At 39.5% G+C, this 22,006-nt stretch overlaps 1 protein-coding gene across 2 annotated transcripts in view; it reads right to left on the reverse strand.

Annotated features, from left to right (window-relative positions):
* Positions 1 to 22,006, reverse strand: part of DOCK9 (dedicator of cytokinesis 9) — a 150,042-nt gene that overhangs the window by 59,296 nt on the left and 68,740 nt on the right. For both annotated transcript variants that reach the window (XM_054973154.1, XM_054973153.1), the window contains exons 4-14: positions 20,538 to 20,620; positions 18,942 to 19,011; positions 16,290 to 16,385; positions 15,526 to 15,660; positions 12,797 to 12,971; positions 9,982 to 10,049; positions 2,757 to 2,831; positions 2,527 to 2,667; positions 1,684 to 1,887; positions 1,465 to 1,587; positions 169 to 251 (exon numbers count right to left, since the gene is read on the reverse strand). In XM_054973154.1, coding sequence (XP_054829129.1) covers positions 169 to 251; positions 1,465 to 1,587; positions 1,684 to 1,887; positions 2,527 to 2,667; positions 2,757 to 2,831; positions 9,982 to 10,049; positions 12,797 to 12,971; positions 15,526 to 15,660; positions 16,290 to 16,385; positions 18,942 to 19,011; positions 20,538 to 20,620 — 1,253 coding nt within the window. The remainder of the gene's footprint in view (positions 1 to 168; positions 252 to 1,464; positions 1,588 to 1,683; positions 1,888 to 2,526; positions 2,668 to 2,756; positions 2,832 to 9,981; positions 10,050 to 12,796; positions 12,972 to 15,525; positions 15,661 to 16,289; positions 16,386 to 18,941; positions 19,012 to 20,537; positions 20,621 to 22,006) is intronic.

Here is a 22,006-nt window from a genome sequence, read left to right on the forward strand (position 1 = left end):
ATTTTTAAAGCTCTGGTTTTAACTGTTTTAATTATGTGTGTTGGTTGATTTTAATGGTTTTATAATATGAATTCAATGCATATGTTTTAAATTGTTAGTTGCCATGGTAGTCATTATGAGGGCAGAAAGGCAGGATATAAATTTTGTTAAATGAATAAATAAAATTACCTAGCTGCCCAGGCAAATGGCATTCTGTATTGTCCTAGTCGCTGGCATGCCTGCTTAGCATTTTTCAGAACCTTCTGAGCAACCTGAAAGCAATCATAGGAAATAAACAGAAGTCACTAGTATAAATGACATTTCAGTAAAACTAAATACACACAAACCCAATATACAGTCATTTGAGACCAAAATCAGATACACACAGGTACTTATCCTTCAGCATTCATTCTTATTATGCACAGAGGTTTTTCTTCTTTTCCTCTACCTGCTAATGTAGCTAATTTTTTGTTTGACAGAGAAATCATGAAGATTTATTATTCTAGCCAGAATGTTAGAGATGGTAGATGGTAGCATTGATACCATAAAATGTCGTGCTAAGTCAGCCCTATTGCCTTGGCTCACCCAAAGAGGACCAGTACATTTTCCCTGATCTTAATTCAATAAACTGAAAAAACCCAGCATTTTTAAATTTGTACCATTACAACCACCTCCCACCCGCAAATGTTTGAAAGGCATAGCTTCAGATTCCACATGACAATCTATTTCAGCATTTTTTTTCCTGCCCCCCTTTGAGAACAAGTGCATGGGCTAAATTAACTTCATCAAAAAAGAACGACAGGATTACAAAGGGTTTAGAGCACTGGACTAGATTCTGGCTGAACCCTATTCACAGCCTGATCTTGGGCCACAGTCATTCTCTCTGCCGAGTTTACCTCTCATAGGGTTTTCATGAAGAAAATGAGGAGGATAACCACATGTGCCATTTTACATTCCTGGGAGGTGGGGTAAAAACTGATAAATAGCTGCCATGATGGCTCACACCAATTTTCATTCCATTGTCTCAGTGCAATGGGATTGCAATAAATGAAAACAATGGGTTGGAGCTGGAAAACAGGTGGTGGCCTTGTGCATTTCCTTCTCCCTTTCCCTCCTCCTACGACATAATGGTTGCCTTCCTCTATGTTCTTGTCCTTCTCCAAAATAATACTGCCCAAACTAGAAAGCTATGATTAGTGTTTGAGTCTGTAAACTCAAGTTGAACCATGATTTTAAAATCATGGTTCAGAAACAAGATGATAGCCCTGGTTTTCCAGTTTCAGCACTAAAGCAATCTGTGGTCAGAGGGAAAAAAGGAAATGGAGGAGGGAGTTCATATTGGTGGGGCAGGGTGGGGGGAGAGAAGTACACAGCACATTTCTAAGCCTCCGAATCATGACTTAGATAATCCATCTAGCACTTTTAAACTGAACCTTAACATTCAAGGATGATACCGCATTTCAATCAACTGTAAGGAAAACTTACCTTAGAAGAATCAGAACTTTTCATATATGGTTCAGCACAATGGGTTATGCTCCCCTGTAGGACCTTTTCTATTCTAGCTACCAGAAATATATCAGGATGTGGACACATTACGGAGAATATTCCCTTAAAAGAAATGGTTTGGTTTTAATGACAGTGAATCAAAAATATGTCTTTTCATTCTGCACTGAAAGCATAATGAAACAGCTTCTTTAAGCTTACCTGTTTTGGATACTGTAGCATAATCTCTGGAATAATATCCTGAATCCGATGTAGGCAGTCACTGCTGCCATTCAACAACTGATGAGATGCACTAGGTATCATGTGTCGCACCGTGTTATGATTTAAATCCACATGGAAGTCTGATGAAATCTTCCTGTTATGTTTAATGTCAAACAGTGACAATGTGATGAAAAATGGCTCTACCTGCACATTAAAAAGAGGGATGTTAAATATAGCCGTAACAATGTAGCATGCTGTTAGATGTACACTTCTGTAAACCTTGGAAGGAAAGGAAATAATGAGGTAATCTGCTGTGCTGACACACACAAGCTGTTCCTACACCAAACATTCCTATTCAATGATACTCTTGAATTAAGTAAAAAAGTATTTAAACACAGGAAGATTCTTTACTTACTGGACATCTTTAGAATTATAGTTTATGGATGGTATGAGTTGATAGTGCTTTTAAAGGAACACAATATCTTTAAATTTATGCAGTTAGGAAACATATGCCTTGCTTTTCATTCACTAAAATGGCACTAACGACAACCTGAATTCAGAGAACACCCTTTATGGTAATCATTTACAATGGGATGTGAATTTTGATGCCTCTTCCTTAACTGTCCTCTTTTGTCTCCCCCTCTGCCCCCAATAATAAGAGCCATCTCACTACTCATTTTGCTCCTCTCTACATCATGAAACTTTAAGTCTTCTGAGGTCCTTGAATTGATCAAAATTGTGTTCACTTGATCATATGAAGCTACTGCTAAAGATTTCATAAAATACTGGAAATGAAACAAATTCAACATTCCAACGTTAGAGGAATTTATGAAAACTATTTACATTTGTTGTTGGTCCCTCTTCATTTTCAGCTACACAGCTTTGTAGATTGAAAGCTAAATCATTGCACTTCACCAGAATTTTCTTTCCACACTTCTCTTCAAATGGTTTTACTTCTGGCTCAATACCAGAGAAGTCCAGTTTCTTTAAAAGGAAAAAAAAAGAGAGAAATTTTTCACTTTACAATGGGAGGCATTAAAAAAATCCAATGGCTTTCTTTTCATTCCGCTAACCTGTGCATCTGGATCCAATGCAAAGAGTTTAACCCTGCTTTCACTTCTGAATTTGGTTTCTGAATCTCGGGAACCCTGCAAAATAAAGAGATAATACTTTCAGATTAATGTTTTGCTGCATCTCTGAAAGGAAGTCTTTTAATCATTAATGTGTGTAGTGAAAAGGGCAAGCATCATTTCACTGACTAACCCACCCCTTACCATCTACTTCCTTTTTTGCTGCCATCACTCAGCTTTTCCTTAACCTGCACCTTGGAATGCTTTACTTAACTTTACTGGGACAATTCCCTAGTATGTGAGTAATAGGTATGAATGGTTAGTCAGATACTCAATTTCTTTAAGCAAATTATTTATTAAATACATATGTGTATTACTATTGAAATACAGTTTAGCAAACAGAGCAAGAGGACTGATTCAGAAGTTAGCATACAAACTTCTATATACATACTTCTCAGTCATGTAAATTAATTGCACCATGGCAGCCACTAGTACTTCCTTTGGTGCCCACGAAGCTTGTCAGGAAGTGGGTGAAGACACTGTAAAGCTGAGCTTGTTATTGGCTGCTCTAATTGAAACGAAAGGATTTTCCACTGGAGGATCAAGAAGACTGGTAAGCTCAGGGGCTTTTGTTAGTGTGTGGCTCTATTCCCCCAACAGGCTTTTCTTCTTCCCAGGAGGAGTGAGGAAGTAGATATTCCTTTCGGCTCTGTTTCCTGTAGCGGCCAGGGCTGTATTATTCATAAGGCTGACTAGGCTGAAGCCTAGGGGCCCCACAGGGACTAGGGGCCCATCAATTTTTAGAGTATATATATTTTTAATAAATAATAAAAAAGGATTTACTTCAAAATATTACCGTATTGAACAATTATACCCCCAAAATGTGCTTTCCTTAAGAGTTCTACTTGTGCAATAAAAATATTAAAAAATTGTGGATAGAATTCTTCAGGAGACCCTCAAACTGGATATAGGGCTATGTACAGGCTGTCAGCTGTAGTGGGGTGAAAGATTGAAGTTCTGGAGGGGGCCTGAAATACCTAAAAGCCTAGGGGCCCAGCCATGGGTTAATACGGCCCTGGTAGTTTGGCTCTACCTCCTGTGGCACCCATGCTGAGGTGGTGCTCACCCTCCCCACTCAAAATTCAGAAGACGCCCACAGGTTTTAAAAGGCTGGGTACCACTTTTCTAACTTCTCCTAATTGTCAGCTCTAAGCTTTTTTGTTCAGTATTCTCTTTTAACAGCAAAATCTCTAACTCACTCCCTATATCCAATGTCCAAGTGGCTCTATTGTATAGATAAACAATGAGGCAGCAAAGAACTAAAGTAAACATTCCTACATATCTGAGGTAAACCTGAGGCTTGAAGAAAAATCAGAAAACGGGGGAAATTTGAAGCCTTCAAAAAGTAAAAAGCAAGGTCTGCACATTCACAGACATCTCAAGGAAAACCCATGCAAAGAAAAAAAATTCTTTATTAAAAAATTATTGGGCTGGAGGGCCTAGTGAGAAGGGAGGAGGCATGGGCCAGTAGGGGAAATGGGATTTTTCCCCTGCCCATCTCATGTGTACCTCTCACAAATAAGAATTTCTTAAATAGTGCTTTTCATGTATAAATGTTAAACAAATTGACAAAATATCAAATAAAATGAGTATCTGTGATAACATACTGCTCAACCCAGAATGCCCAACAGAACCAAAATGAAGTCCCCACAAGCCAAGTGCTCCCTGAACAAGCTGCCCAACCACTCTCCATTGTTTCCTACAATGGGAAAGTTTCCAAGCTGGTTCTCATGGGAGAAAACACACAGGGGAAAGGCCGCCACTGGCCAGAGGCATACTACCAAATGCAAGAGGAAGCACAATAGAACCCAACTGAAGCAAGGGGACCAATGACTCACATCAAACCAAAGAGTCATGTCAAAGCAGCAAATTCCACCCAAACCAAACTGAAGCAAGGGATTGGATGGAATCCCCCAGAACTAAAGTGAAGCACGGTGAACAACCTCAAACCAGAAAATCATGTCAAAACCAGCAAATTCCAGCCAAACCATACTGAAGCAAGGTACACTATTACAATTTAGCCCAACTAAACCACACTCATAGAAACCAGGCAGACAAGGAGAGCTCATGCACAGATTGGTCAGTCAATCTCCCTCCCCACCTCACTCCCCTTCCCTCCTGGCCTCTGCCTCACTCCCTCCTCCCCCTTCCTTCTCAGAGGAAAAGCAGGAGAAACTCAGGAAGCCTGAGCCAGCCTGACGATGAACCCAGATTTTCCAGATAAATCTGGATTAACACAGGGGTTTGGATCTGAGTTCCCAGGTCAGATCTGGGATTCTCTGATTTGATTCAGGATTTAGCCAAATCAGCAAAATCTGGCCTTTTCCTCGAATCTAGGACCCAGCTCTCACAGCTCTAACTGTCATATCAACTAAGAAATAAAAATGCCTCCTCCTTTGAACATATACATTTCTATTTCACTCCCTGTACATTTCAGTCCCTGCATGCAATGGTAAAAGCACAATTAGATAACAGCAGAGAAGGCAAGTTAGGCAACTAATCAAAGAATCAAACAAATTCTTCAAAATTTTTCCTACTTTCTTCTTGTTTCCAGAATGCCCCTTCCTCATCTCACATGTAGTTGATGCTCCCTTCTTTCCCCCTTCAATAGTATTTCTTAGAAGCAGATTGAAAGGAAAGACTTCCCAGAGCATAGTTGTAGAACTTTTGTGATCCTGAGGTACGCCCTTGCTCATATTTTGGAAGGATTAAAGTGCAAAGGTGGCAGAGCTTGAGAGGGTTAACATACACAAGGTGACAAGGAACAGGGAGAAAGATTAAGGGGGGGGAAATCCTTTTCTTAGAAGAGGGATAATTTAATGAGAGGCTGTGGGAGGTGAAAAGGAAGTATAAAATGGTTGAGAACAGATTGTTAGTATAACAAGGCATACTTCTCATTTGCCAGTGTCAGCATGCAGTTCGATTCAACATGCTTCTCTAAGAATAGGGCCTATTTTTATATCTCCAGCACACCAGTTATTTTTGTACTAAAATACAACTTTCCTCACCAACACACATCCTGCTTAGAGGCATTTTAGTTCAAAAAAGGTCAGGTAAAAAAAGACTGTATGTAGAAGACTTGGGCACCACCTGCAACCAGGATGATACTATGAACTCTGCAAAGTTCAGCACTCAAGCTCCTTGTAGGAAAGACGGAACCAGTCCTATAAGCAGAAGCAAACTATTGTCGGGCATTTTAATACTGAGTGTAACTTCAAAAGAAAAACTATAGACAGCATCTGTGATGCACAAGGCACCCATACTTAGAATCAACATGTCTCATTTTGAACATGGCTTTAGAATTTGGATCAAAAATATTGCGCAATGAGATGTCAGGAATGAGTCAGATACTCGTGGGGAGCGGGGGGTGGGGAGAGCGCTTTTACTCACCACCCATCTTCTTTACTCTCTCACTTGCAGAAAGCAGGGGCAGAGTGCATCCACACCCTCCTGCACAGAGCTCACGTGCACACTAGGCAGCACTGCTACTACCTGCTCACCTAGGAATCTTACTAGCCGAGCCTGGTAGGCACAGTTCTGTCCCCTTTGGCGAACACATCCAACCAAAAAACCAGCCTCAAATTACCTGTTGTGGATTTGTTGAGTGATCAACGTCAATCACAGCTTAGGCAAAACAGACTTTATTTGGGATAAGGGAGAGGAAGGATGATTGCTACATGAGGCTGAGAGGTTCCAAGGATAAGTGGCTAGTGGAGACAACTGCAAAAGGTTAAAAAAAAATCCAACACATTTCTAACTACACTTTTCCTAGTCTTGACTTACTTCAGTCCAAGTCTTGAAAAGTCCATTTGACCAGAGCTCTCACACCCATCCTAGGTGGACATTCCCTTTCAAGCTCCACAAGAAATGCATGGGATTCCCTGTTCAGTGGGGTTTTAAATGGGTTGGTTAAGGTACCACCTCTCTCTTGGAGACCAGCCTGCTCCTCTGATGGGCAGTTTCTGATTCCCACTTCTGAGAGCACGGCCAATTGCAAGGAACTGGATTTGCAAAAGAAGGTGGAATTCACACCTCTGACAACAAAGAGACAAGCTTAGCTAAAAGCATGATTTCTAGAGAAATGATGCAGCTAAAATAAGTTAAGTCTCTCTGAAGAGCTTATCTCCCCCACCAACAAGGAGAAATCATACCACTTAGAGAAAGCATGCAAAAAATGGAGAAAATTACTGGATACATGATGATGATTATGACAGAGCACATGTACAGATACGAGGCATTTTCCAGAAAACCTATGGGAACTCCTAGATTTGCAGGGGGAAAAAAATCCCCCAATTTAACAATGGGGCGGGTTAAACTACCCCGAACTGAGAATGTCGACTGAGATCTCGCTACATCTTATGAGAACACGAGCAGTACTGAGCTGCTGCCCGACAACGGAGGTAGCACAACCTTGGCCTGGCCAACCCCAGCTTGCCTACAGCCTGGGGGAAACCAGCAGCAGTGAGAGGAGAGAAAGAGTGGGCGCCGAAAGAGAAGGGGCCCTCCCAGATGAGTGTGTGTGTGTGCGGGGGGGGTGCCTACCTTGTATTTGGCAAGTTTGATTCTGCATGGGATGATGATATAAAAAAATAAAAATAGAAAGTAAATAGCAAAGATCTGAATAATGATTTTAAATCCTCGGATATTTTCTGGAAAAGTTCTGAGAAGTAAAGCTTATTGTAAATAACAACAAAGAACATGGCCTGAGAAGACAGGGGAGATAAAAAGAGAGAAAATAAAAAGAGAGAAGCCAAACTAGCTCCTAGAACAGGAACAGCATTCATGGCACCAGCTTAGATATAATTCAGAAGTCTTTAGACTTCCAAGGAGAAGCCACATGCCAACCGACTATTTCATAGTGTGTCTATACATTCAAAAGCAAATTTTAAAAACACTTTAGAGCAATTCACATTAAGAGAACAGAAATTTCATATCTACCTTTATTTTCATACATCAAGAAAATTTATTCTAATACATCTACTAAAGGAAAAGTCAAAAGAGCCTTAATAGCAATCAGTAATGAAATATCCATTTTAAAACGTAAACTACTCAGTTTGTACTCTATGTCCTTCCTGAAAGGTCAAGAAGACAATACAGACTTACTCATCCCATTATACCACCTCTAGGTCGGGCACCCTATTACAGAAACTAGCAATGCATTTCTATATGATGTACAAGCCTACAAAATTCTCTATACATGTCATGTTTGTCTGCAGTAGAAGGAGAAGTTAACTCATTGACAGCATGAGAGCAGGCTAAAGCCTTGCACTAGACAGCTTAGCAATGTCTGGCCAGCAACGAAGCACAGCAAACCAAGTAAACTGAAATCCACCTGAACAGCAAACCAGGGAGGAAAATGGCATAAGAGAGGAAGAAAGACAGACTGCAAATTAGGCATGCTGCTTTCTGTTGTCCTATGGAAAACTTTGGGTGAATTTAGTCCTTAAAGCCTTTTAAGTCTGCCCCCTCCCTTGTCTAAGCACATATGCACTGTGTGTGCACACAGGGAAAGAAAAACATGCATTGCTACAGCTCCCAGAAAAGAATACGTGCAGAAAAACAAGTATTTGTGACCCTGCATTTTCAGTTTAAAACACTCATGGGGTGGCTTACACAATAAAAAATTTAAACCAGACTGTTAAGACGGAGCAAGTAACAGCAGCAGTATAAATCTGTACTGACTGCAGCTCAAAAAGACTTGATGGTTGTTGTGGATCTTCCGGGCTGTATAGCCGTGGTCTTGGCATTGTAGTTCCTGACGTTTCGCCAGCAGCTGTGGCTGGCATCTTCAGAGGTGTAGCACCAAAAGACAGAGATCTCTCAGAGATCTCTCAGAGATCTCTGTCTTTTGGTGCTACACCTCTGAAGATGCCAGCCACAGCTGCTGGCAAAACGTCAGGAACTACAATGCCAAGACCACGGCTATACAGCCCGGAAGATCCACAACAACCATCGTTCTCTGGCCGTGAAAGCCTTCGACAATATATCAAAAAGACTTGTTCTGTCTTCTTCCCTTTCTGCAAAAATTTCCCAGTCCCGATACAGTCAAGAGAGGGGAGGGGGGCAGGTGGCCATTGGTCAGGTAGGCTCTTTAGGGGGAATATGATGGATGCAGATATCACGTAATGAAATACTTGTTAAAAGGATAATCCCAGATAAAGATAAACATTTTATTTTGGCAAGAAGGACTTCAGGAAAACAGAATTCCATAAAGGAATATCATGAGTAAATGATATGATATGATTCCCTACTCTGATCTTCCTACTTTGTGCCAGGAACGACCAAGTACATTTACACAAGTGCCTTTTATCATCATCATTTGAATAAACTCAAAGAACTGCTTCTTAATCTTAGGCATGCTCATTATTATAAGCTCTAATTTGCTTTAATGCATATAATACGAGAACAATGTAATTTTATACCAGGCAACACTACATATAAAAACTGTGTAATGTGAAACAAACAAACAAAAATTGAAGACATCCACAGGCTGCAGTTGTTGAGCCAGAAATCTGGTACTAGAAACTGGAAATTTGCTACTATCTGCTTTATAGTTTGAGCTTCACAGATAACTTAAATTAAAATAGGCTTTTTGGACACCCCATTACACTCTTCAGCATTAATTGTAAAATCATGTAAATATTTAAATTACAGATTAATTTCTCTAGCTAACTTAAGACAATGGGCCTCTTCCACCAAATGTGATTTGGAAGTGGTTTCAATGACTAGAAGAATACCTACACTTATAACATATTATAAGATTATATTATGGCGGTGGGGGGAGCCTAGACACTGATTAGTATGAAAAAGTCTGTATGACAGTGGTTTAGTAATAATTTCTCCTTCATATTTAATGCATTACAAAAAACATACATTCTACGTTAGGAATATGTTTTATAATAAAATCAAAAGGAAGAGGAACATACATGAACTTAAAAATCTGCCAGTTTTCAGGATTGCTTAATATTAACAAATGTATTGCAAATTTCATCTCTATCCTAAAACATGGCAAGTTTTGATTATACATTAGCTTTCTTCCCTAGCACAATAACATTTACTTTATTAGAGAGAATGGAACTATACCAATGTAACAAATTCTCCCTTAATTAATATTAGATCTCATAATTTCATCATTAACTCATATTTATAGGAAAAAGCACAACAATACCTTGGCAATGTCAGGAAGATAACTATCTAAACTGGTTGAGGAGCTGTCCATTTTGCTTTGTTCATCATCTGGAAATTTAAAAATGAAACTTTGATAAACCAGTAGTAACTTTAGGGGTCTTATAAATAACCAAATCTAGCTACTTAGATTATTTGTTAAAGAGATTACTGCTGCAAACTACAGTATATTAATCAGTGCTCCATATTTTCAAAATTAATATTTTGAAACTGGAGGAATGGGATCTTGCTTGGCATTCTTCAGTTATAGCCATTTCATAATGGATTCCATCCAACCAGCAACCACCATGATGGATAATAATAAAAGCAGGTTACTTCCATATAACTGATATCCTTCCAGTGGTAATCTGTACAGTCACACATACAGGCTCTGTGCTGTTGCAGATGCAACTCTGGAGAATTCTAGAGTTGGAATATTAGCAAACTGGCTTTCCAGGAGGTCAGCGGTAGTACTTCGGTGTGAAGAGAATAACGTAAGATTAAGGTAGAGGCTATCTAACGCCAAGGTGATATCACATCTGTAGACCAGGGGTCCTCAATGTTGTTGAGCCTATGGACACTGCAGCAAAGGATTCTGATCATCACGGGACTCTAATGTGACGGATGTAAAAAGAGTGTTCCTGCATAATATCTTGGAGTTTGCAATGTCATCATGCTATCAGCCTTATTACAAATATAATCCTTCTATATATTACAAATATGTAGAAGGATTAAACAGTTTTTTGGTATTAAGGAGAGGTCAGGAGAAAGGACATTTTTATTCACTGGGAAACAGTGAATGAATGGCAGATTGTGCCAAAAGAAACACAATACACTAGAAAAATGCACTGATACAACAGTGACCAAGAAGTCTGATTTAAAGGAAAAGAGCCAGAGATCATAAACAGCTAGCAGCTTGAAGAAACTGCTCATTAATGCCGACAAAATTAGTAACAGACTCCAAAAAGTGACCACTAGTTTAGGTAGAAGGGTATGTATGAAAACTATCCAAACCTTTTGGAAGCCATATGATAAAGTGATATGAAAACACAAAAGGTAGTGGGGCTTGGTCGCTGTAAAATGAGATGGCAGCAGGTCTACTTTTAAAAAAAGATCACCCATCTAGATTTCTGATTACTTGACATTTATTCTAATATGACTTCCTAGAATTGAACATGACCACACTGACAGTAGGAATCAATGCCATGTGTAGAACCCTCCACTCAATCTGAGTACTGTGGGGTGCTTTTGCGTTTGTTCCTTGAGTCAGAGCCTGATATGGAAATGCAGCCACCATAGTTAAAATTCTGGCTTGTATCAGGAAACAAGGGCAATATTTGAAGGAAGACTTCTGTGCCATAAAAGGCAGGGTGAGTGTGAGTGTGAGTGTGTGTGAGTGTAAGTGTGAGTGTGTGTGTGAGAGAGAGAATAGAACAAGGACTATGTGTCTTGTACAGAGTTTACTTAGGCTAAACACAGCTCAGTTCTAATCAGGAACTAGGTGGAACATACTCCCATTCTGTAGCCACTCCACTGGCTGCCCATCAGTTACTGGCTATCACATATGCAGCCCTGCACGGCCTTGATTCTTTACACCCGCAGGACCAGCTCTCCCCCTATGCTCGGCCACAACAGCTTCACTCATCTGAGCAGGGCCTTCTGCAATTGCATCCCTGCAGATGGGCACAATCAACAACTGTTCATACAGGTGCATTCTCTTTTGTGGTCCCCACCTTACAGAATGGCTCACCTGAGGAGGTTAGAAAGGTTCCCACTCTCCTGTCTTTCCACAAACTATGTAAAACTGAATTATTCAGGAAGGCTTTTTTTACAGGGATAAGAGGGCTAGACTGTAAATACAATGGTGCAGAAGGATGCTTTGACTAAGGGATAGCCACTGTGAACTATACTAATGTGTATAGTACAAATTGTCTGTTGATGTAAGTATGCTCCAATTATGTAATTTCTGCAATGTTTAACAAGTCACATTAATGCTTATGGTTTGCTTCAGTTACATTTCTTCTTTCTTTTCAGATTTCTGCAGTCCAAACCTTATTGTATTGGATATCCCATCATGTTGATTGTACTGACTTGCGCTTGAGTCTCAGTTAGAAAAGCGGACTATAAATAACGCAAATAAATAAATAAAGCTAGAGAAAAAGGAGAAAGGAAAAGGCGAAAATAAATTGCCTTGGAGAACAAAAGCTGAGCTGCTAATAGCTTGACAATAAAAAAGAGAAATCAGCAGGAACCTGCTCGCCCTCCTTGAGGCATGAGTAGAGGAGCAAATCGCTTCTGTGGTGGTGATGGAAGTTTGACTGCCAATTCTTGGGCTAAAGTTCTGGAAATTTCCATAGTTTATTTTGCACCAGCACATATACTATATGTGGGACTGAACACAGATCAGGAAGAATGACAATATATTACTCTAAAATCTCCTAGACTTTAAACTGCTTGTGGTAAATTGGTCATCAAATCAGCTTGAGAATTTTTTTTAAGACTATCTCTTCAGAAGACAAAACGTCCATTTTACAGAACACAATGAAATAGCTAGCAAGCAATCTTTAAAAAGAGGATTAGACCAATTCAAAGATGATCAATAGTTACTAGCATTACAGCTACATGGAAACCATTTAGGTAAGAGATCTAACTCTGAATACTAGGCAGTTCTGAATTCCGGAGAGTGGAACAGCTCTCCGGCTGACAGCTCAGTCATCAAGCGGTGCCTGAATACAGCGAAGGTGCAAGTACAGCCACCAAACCTCAAGTGTAGTGAATTACTTTGTCCGCATTAGTAAAGAAAAATAACTTCTCTTTACCCTCATGAGGGTCTCCATTTCTTTTTTCTTGCATTGCAGCTTCAAAATTTAGTTGGAGAATTTTGTTTAGCGTTGTTGTCCATTCTTCCATTTCTGTTTCACTGTCTGCTGCCAGAAGATAGCTACTCTTGTCTTGCATCTTGAGCTCAAAGGCAAAACGTCGGACTTTATTGTTCTGCAAAGGAATAAAGAATATCGCAACAGCTAAGTTCTCCTTTCTTTTCTCTCTTCACCTTTCCCACATCACCCTCACTTTCTTTCTACACACACAAAGAAATACACTGAGCAGGCATTCCTGTATTGGGAGTTACATCATTGTTATGGAAGCTACCCTGAAATAACAAGTTACGTTAAACAGAAAGAAATGGACATGTTCAACTGGTTTCAGCCGGCCTATCTAACCTTTCAGATGAGACATGCAAATAAAAAAAAAATCTAACTGCATGAGTTAAAATGAAAGATTTATCTGGATAATCATGATAAAGAATCTTAGCTATTTTTCTAGCCCTCAGGGAGGAAAATTATTATAATGTGTTCCCTAAAGAACATATGCTACAAAAAGCCATGCTCCAAGCCCATAATGTACTGTGGGAAAGGGACCTGCACTTTTCTATAATGCCCAAGATTCAAATGAAAAGGGACTGGATAACTGAAAGGTGTTAACAGTAAGTTACATGAGCAGAATGTTTGGGAAGGTTGCAGATTTTTCTGCAACCTTGGGTGGTCCCTCCAAGGTTGCAGGAGACCCTCAATCTTCAGTGGTATCTTTTCTGACACATTCAGAAAGGCCATGCCATCAACACAGTGACAACAATTGAAAATAAGAGACAACAGGCAGGATGACATGATCAATAGGCACCGATCTAAAGAGTGCAACTGCCAGACAGGAACACACCAGGAGAGGCAATACTGCAAGCTTATGGTTCCCTAGCTGTTAAGCACTTGAAAGGTTAAGTACCACCACCTAAATTAAATCTGAAAAAACACAGGTAGCCAATGTAACACCTGAAAAAAAATGTGTGTGTAGCAGCTACCTCCGGATAACAAATGGGCTGCCACATTTTTGTGCTGGCTGAAGTATCAGGATTGTCTTCAGGGACACAGATCCCACTGCATCGGTCAGTCTTGAGGTTATCAAAACATAGGATCAGAGAGGCCGAGTCAGCAGAGTCCAAGAAGGGGCTCAATTTCCATGATATATATAGAATTGAAAAAATGTACTTTTTGCCACGGCCCCTGATTTTCTTATAGTAAGGGTAGATACAAGACTCCTAAGCTCTTAATAATCACATAGTGGTAAGTTCACTCCATCAAAAATGGGGAACGTAACATCCTCCAAGATGCCAGCCTTGCAAGCCAGCATCATCACTATCTTAACAAGATTCAACTTCAGATTCACGCTACGTGATCACTGCGGATATACAATGGCAAAGAACAGAGATGACTACTTCAGATGGCTGAGATGAGGACGATATAGCTGAGTGTCATCAACATACTGATACTCAGTTCCAGAGATCTTACATAAATGTTCATACATATGTTACTGTATCTGGTTCTGAGTATGTATTTTGTATTTCAATATTTTTTTTTTAAAAATCACACAAATATTATATTGGACCACGTAGGTGAGAATATCGACCTCTGTGGAACTCCGCAAGCCACACCCCAAGGGGCCAACAAGGAGTTTCCAGCTGCCACTCTCTGCACATGGTCAGAGGGAAACAATTTAATCTATTCAAGAGCTCTAACTCCAGTTTCAGCCTCTAAACAATATCAAAGGCTGCTGACAGATTTAAACAGAACAAAACCAAACAAGGAAGCATTACCCCCGCATCCATTTCAGATATATTTTTAAAATATTTATATATTAAAAATATTAAACTATTTTAATATTCAGATAGAAATTATCCACCAGAACAGCAAAGCCCAAGCTCCATAGGCCTAAAATCAGACTGAAAGAGTCAAGGACAGATATGTCATGCAGGAAACTCTGGAGATAGATACTACAATGGAGTAATAATGCCCAGTAATCTGAGAACTCCGTTGTTTCCATGTTTACTCCATCTACATAAGGACGGCTACATAAGGTTCTTTGAATAGGCTGCACAATCAGCACACATGTGCAAACCACCCCATTTTTGGCACTTGCTGCTGGCAAGACTTCCGACTCAGAGCTTATGTTATGTTTTGCTACAAAAGCTTTTTTAAAAAAATAATGAAAAGTTAATATCGTAAAGGTCAAGTAAAAACATTTGGGAGGGTGGCTACGACTGTAATGAAGCTCCCACAACTAAAATCCCACACAAGAAGCTATGCAAAACATTTAACAGCACTGCTCAGACTCCTATTAGATGGTCATACATTCCTGTTCTCCACAATCAATCTTTAGCACTTGATTCTACAGACACACAACTTAAGCCATCAAATACATAAATGGCTGGCTCTAATGTAACATTTAGTGGCGTATTTTAAAAATATTATCTTGAAAGCTCAATACTTCTTGTCTACCAGAACTTTTCAGGGCACACACACATTTCAGGCTCTTTGCCCACTAACAACAAACAAATCAGTACATTTCTCCTAACTACTTATACCAACCAGAATGCACTGTGCCTGTTTTGTGTTCATATTCCAAAATGCCGCAAAGAGAGAAGAGGAGTATACAGACTGAGAAGGTGGTACAGGTCTTGGTACAGCACAGTATTTAACAGCATAAATACTATATTTACCTGGACCACTCCCATGCAGGAATCCAGAAATATTGATCCCTTCGGTTCTTTAGATATTTTCTCATCTTTGTAGAAATTGAGATTATATGACCCATCACCAAGTTGGAGCAGATGGAAAAATCTTCTTTTGAATGACTAGTTGTGAACAACAGAATGGTATTAAAAATGATACACCCCCACACACACACACACACACAAATATAAAGAAATATACTAAATTTTTGTAGGCCAAGATTCAAAAAGATGTTCAGGAACACCAAAGGTTTTATAAACATAGAGCAGAGTTTCTAATACCAACCTGCGTCCAAGGCACTTGAGAGCATCATCTAACACACTCATATCACATAAAACAGCCAAACCACAGTTTAGCCAGTTGCATCAAATAATCAGGCTCATGCATGCAGCTTTCCTCCCTGTTTCTCGGCAAACCATAGTTTGTTATTATCTGTAGACTTGGCAAAGTATGGCTTGGCGAAAAACAAGAAGGGAAGAAAGAGATCATATTGGACAAAGGGAGAGGGAAGGGAGAATGAATTGCAGCATATTGCTATTTCTTCAAACAATGGGTCAGAAGATTGGGACCATTACATCTTACAAATGATCAACTGGAAGGAGCTGCAGTCAGTTTCCAAGGAAGTGGCCACAATGCTACAAAATGTTACATAACTAAAACTGAAATCAGTAATACTTAACACATATATAGCTGCGCATATCACTGCAATCTACTGAAAATTTGTAAATTTAGCAAAGGAGATTAAACATACCCTCATGGTCACACTAATAGCACTGTTCATGTTGCCTTTGTACAGCCATCCTTGTTTTGTAATGCCCCCCTTCTGAGATCCAAGAGATGCTGCATCCTTTTTAAAAAGAATATATAGTGACATGTATTTGAATCCTTTACTTATGTATGCAGAGGTGGTTTTCTACATATCATAATCTCCAAGAGACAAAGCCGTGACTAAAAAGCCTACATCATACTAAAACAAAGTAATTTTAATGTCATTTTAATGGAGCTTGACTTGTGTCTGTTTTTCCCTGCACAAACCTAATGCTCAAGTTTACTACCAGAAATGAGGAGGGGTTGCTTTGCAGAAACAAGTAACATACTTGACTCCCTTCTCTGACAAAAAGGTATATTTTGGGTAACACATGTACACGGTTCAAAAGCAGAAACCCAGGTCTCGCCTGGACAGTCAGTGCCTCATGCAATTAGCTCTCCAAGTAGTAGCAAACTACTAAATTCGGCTGGATTTTAGGGTGCTGTGTGAGGTATATAAAGCTTTCTTAACCATAAACCTCCACAGTAGAGATGATATCACTTTACAAGGCCTAATTTTGATGTGTCAAGTGCACCCTAAGATTAACAGCCATGCTGATAGCAATGCCTATGGCAACTTCTGACACGGAATTTAATATTGACATCAATTAAGACTTCACTAATAAAACTTCAACCCAAAGTAAACCAACCAGGTATTCCAAAAATGAGAAAGTAACAAAAAACATAAATACCACATAAACATTGCATTATTTGAAGATCTATTCACTTGTGTGCCAAATCCAATTGTTTTGTACTCTTTGATGTAACTACTGTAAATCAAACTATGCTGGCTTTACACATCTTTCCTTTAGTACATAACAGTCAGATGTCTATTGTGAACTGTGAATGCACTTCAGACCACACCATCTGTTAAATCAATAGAAGGCAACGGATGCCAATTATGCAGTAATTTTACAACAGAAAGTTGTTTCCTGGTTCCTGGAGATCAGGTCATTTCCCCATCCCAGTTACATACAAGGCATGTTTCAATTGCTTTTGAATCAAACCAACACTGAATGCTGATATGATCATTGTGCTACAAACAACCGGTTACATAAATAGCTGGATTCCATAGACGACCTTTTCAAAAGTTATTTATTTAGCATTTGCTATTGAGGTTTGATTAGAATTTCTCTAGCTTCTGTTCCAGAACACAGAAGTGTAGTTTAAAAGATCTGCATTGGAATAAATGTGCAGTTTTTCACACTCAGGCCAAACATTTCCAAAGGACCTCATAACACTACAAAAAGTGTGATTAACTATTTCTTTCTCTTCCTCTCCTATTCCCAATATATTATAGTCCCTGCTGCTGAGTGAAGATTATGGATATTCTCCTGTCGCATTCAAATGTTCCACGTTTATCTGCTATTGTTTGGACTGATGCTTATAAACCTGTCCAACAACAAATCAGCAAGTTGCAGTGCAATGGGATCTGGTGCTATCACCACCTGTGCACCTGATGACAGAGGTAGCAACTGGTTCTATTTGCAGTACACACAGGTGTACTTTCAACTAAAATCAATCTGAAATACAGTGCATACTGCACAGATTACATTGCATTTGTAATACAGAGCCAGCCTGTGGGTTTGTTTTGCACTTAAGTACCTCAATATGTTAAGCGAATAAGAGTAAAAAGCCACCCTATATATCGGAAGTTGTTTTAAATCCCAGGTGCTTTTCTGTTTATAAAATGGAAACTAAGTGGTTGGTGACTGTACTTTGGAGCACTTTATACTAATAACCTGAGAGGGAAATTGCATTCTGCCCAAAAAAGTACAACTGTGGTTAGAAATTTTCCATGAGCCTGTCTTCAGGGATCGTAACTGGAAGAAGTGTAGCATGTGAAGCTTTTCTCCTTATTACCCCTCTATGCTTGAAATAAATATATGTATTTTTGCCTGTTATGCACCTGAAAAAGGCAGAGATATTTTTAAAAGTTAGCTGCTCTACATTATCTATGGCATCTCTTCTTCAACAAGCAAGGCTCTGTAGCCTGAAATGTAGGTATTAGTGGGCATTTGTTTTTTCATTCATGGTCAGCAGCAACAGGGCTCATATAAGAAAGGTCCCAATCCTTTCAGCAGCTGCATAATAGTTTATCACCATCACACTACTCTCTCAAGGTTATCAATTTCATTCTTGTTTCCAGGGCTTTTTTTCTGGGAAAAGGTTGTGGAACTCAGTGGGTTGCCCTTGGAGAAAATGGTCACATGGCTGGTGGCTCTGCCCCCTGATCTCCAGACAGAGGGGAGTTTAGATTGCCCTCTGCACCGGCAATCTAAACTCCCCTCTGTCTGGAGATCAGGGGGCGGGGCCACCAGCCATGTGACCATTTTCAAGAGGTTCTGGAACTCTGTTCCACCGCGTTCCTGCTGAAAAAAAGCCCTGCTTGTTTCTCTCTTATACTGATCCAGAGTTCTAGGAGGATATTTATGGGAATTCCTTAGTGTTTCCAGTAAGCAGACCTGATCTATACAAGCAAAGGAATGAATAAAAGCAAGTTAACTACTGAAATAAATGGGAAATCTTTTCTGAGTTTTGACTTTGCTATTTTTGTATCTGAATAGCAAAAGGAAGCAAGAAGTCATACACTTACCTCATCTTTATCTGCTTCTTCATCAACTTCATACACATGAACTGGAAGTTTTTCTAACTTGGTTCCTTTGCTAAGAAGGGGAGGAAATCAAAATCTCATACCAGAAACTTCATTATGAAGACAATTTCACTTAAAAGTGGCCAAAGCTTTCCACTGTGCACATACGTAACAAAACATACATGGAAGTGCCAGCTGTTTTTTAAAGGAAGTGTACACTATGCATGGCATTACCCATGGCATTACCCTAACATGCTTACTACAAATGCAGCTAATTCACAAATTGTTGAGAACGTCATTAGAAAGACTGTTTGTAACAAAACAGACATCAACCCTAGTTATGGAAGAAAAGGAAGAACCTTTCATATATATCTGTAATGTCGTGAACAGAATAGCAAACTTGATGCCAACAGATTGATCACATTCATACTTTCATATCAGTAACAGGTCTACCTGGATCCTATGTTAAATGGCACATTTTAACATTCTGCCACGGTCTCTGTAACACTGCTGCGACTCGTCCCCTTGGCCTTCCAACCTGGGATTCTCTCTCTCATCTGATCATCAGGCAGTAGGTCGTTAAATTACCATCTGGGCATTATCTTAGAGGAAGTGCCTGAATTAGAAATGCTGTGCATGGACACTGAAAATGGCTCTTTGGCACCCCCCAGAGATGGGGAGCTCCCCAGCTCCCCAGTATTAGCTGCAATTTAGGAAATCAGGTGTCTGAGTTAACCAGAGTTAATCTCTCTATGTCTCTCTCACATAAACACTTTCCAAGATATTAAACATGGACTAAATCTTGGTTTAGAATCTCAGTTTGTAGAGAAAAAACTAATCCGGATAACCTGGGCACACCCATTTGTATGTTGTGGGCAAATGAAGTGTGTTTTAAACCAGGATTCCTTTATCATTTTCTTCTCCAGAACACTACATGCAATGGTGGCTGGGGGGCATTTATATTCTAGCAATAAATCAGGTTCATACACAGTATCAACTTAACATGATCTCTGAATGCCTCTAGTGTTCTATCAATATGATTAATATTTAAAATCTTAATCTGGGGCAGTTTTGACATTAGGGTCATATCTAAATTGTTCATTTGTATAGTAGCACTAAGATTTAGCACTATTTTTCTAATATTTAAAAGTTTGTGCCAAATTAGTGGGGAACAGGCTCCATTAATTTGCCACTTAACATTACATGCTGCATGCTATGTCCCTAAAACCAATAAGCCCCCACGCATACATACATACAACTCTGTATGTGTATGGATGCTTTTCCAATTGCAGCTGTTCATATAGTTTCAACACTGCTTTGCAGGATCCTCTGAGTTTTAGGAGCACCTTTTCACACATGTTGGCAGCTGCAGTAAGGAGATTCTCCAAAACCCTACATATGTGACAGTTCCAACTACAGTCCTTCAAACCCCACCATCATTTAAAGATCTGTAAACATGTTAATCAACATTAAATATGGCACAATATCCCAATGTGTGCTAAGTATCATATATCTAGATCTTTCACATAATATGGAGGCCAAAAGTTAAGAAAATCTTTTTGCAGGTATATAAGACATATGCTAGAAAATGTTACTCACTTGGGAAGCTGTCGAAACTCTCCTGAGTAGTCTTCATATTTATAATTGACCACATGCCAGTCAGAGTTGTAAGTTTTAATGCACTTTTTAAAAAGGAAAGAGCATATAATACAAAGGTTTAGCAGAAATTCGCTATACACTGTATGATTTTTCTCATGCAGTTAAAGCCCCTTTTGATTAAACTGTGGTTTTTAATACAGTGCCAGTGAAAGAACATATACTTTGATGAACTTTGGTTATTTCCATAATTAAAAATGAAGGGTACCATTTTTAGAAATGGTAAAATTATAAAACTAAAAGCCCTCTCACATATTATTCTGAACCCTCTATCAAAAGTTATACCATTAAAGAAATCGTTCAATCATACGGCTCTATTTTTAATTCAACTACAAAAATGACTTAAGGTCTGTTCATCTAGTGAAGTTGATCCAACACGGGATCAGAGGAAATACATTTGCACTCCACCCATGCGGCACTAACATAACAATTCTCATGTATTTTGGCTCCAGCATTCACTTATCTTATAAGTTCAGTCAAAAACATTATACAACGAAGGTTATGTCAGTAACTAATTTGTCATAAAAGTTACTTTTAACAGCTCTCGTAGCTAGCCGTGTTCAGAAGTTATATAGCAAGCTGAACCACAATTTTCAACTTGTAAAATACAGAAAAACAAGGTGACATTTTAAAAACCGAAAATACTGGGATTTTGCACACGTGTCAAAATTAACTTATTATAGTAGGTTAAGATCTAGTTCTGTTGTTAATAATTTTACTGAGAGACAGGAATGACAAGCCTAGGCATTTTGTAACGTATTGGCATGGCATGTAACCAGACTGATAAAAGAAACTGCCATAGGGTATTATAAAAAGGACTATATTTAGTGGATAAACATGTTACCAGTCTAGATGTTTAAACAATATATGGAAAGTCCGTAAGATCTAGCCCCAGACTTACCTGGGGCCCCAGTGTGCAGCCCATGGAGGAGGAGGGGTGCAGCACATGGTGGTTACCATTAATCTAGGGGCTTGGCAGCTCCCAGTAGCCTCCTTGGGGTTATGCAGGCAGCCTGTGCTTCAAAATGCCAGGCCAGCCAATCAACAGCAGGCTGGCTGGGCTTGCATTGGAGATGGCTTTTCAGCCAGCAGACTTAGAAGACACAGTCTTCCCTCTGGTCTGCCAACTGGGCCCCCTCAACACTTGGCTCTTAGCCGGCTTCCCACCCAACCCTCCCTCTCTGCACTGGTGGTGGTTGGGGTTCTGAAGAACTCTTAAGCTGGCTGGAGATGTTATTCTTTGGCTGGTGGTTTCAATTTCTGTAACTTGCATTGGGGTTTTGGGTTGGCTAATTGTTTTCTTGCTTTGTTACAACTTTAGGTAGGGGTGGTTTTGGCATTGGGCTTGGACCCTTTTGCAGGGAAACATGGTCTGTGAGCCCAGTTCACCCCATAATTGGGGATCCTCTTGG

The sequence above is a fragment of the Eublepharis macularius genome, chromosome 3, assembly GCF_028583425.1.
Source record: "Eublepharis macularius isolate TG4126 chromosome 3, MPM_Emac_v1.0, whole genome shotgun sequence".
Classification (NCBI taxonomy): domain Eukaryota; kingdom Metazoa; phylum Chordata; class Lepidosauria; order Squamata; family Eublepharidae; genus Eublepharis; species Eublepharis macularius.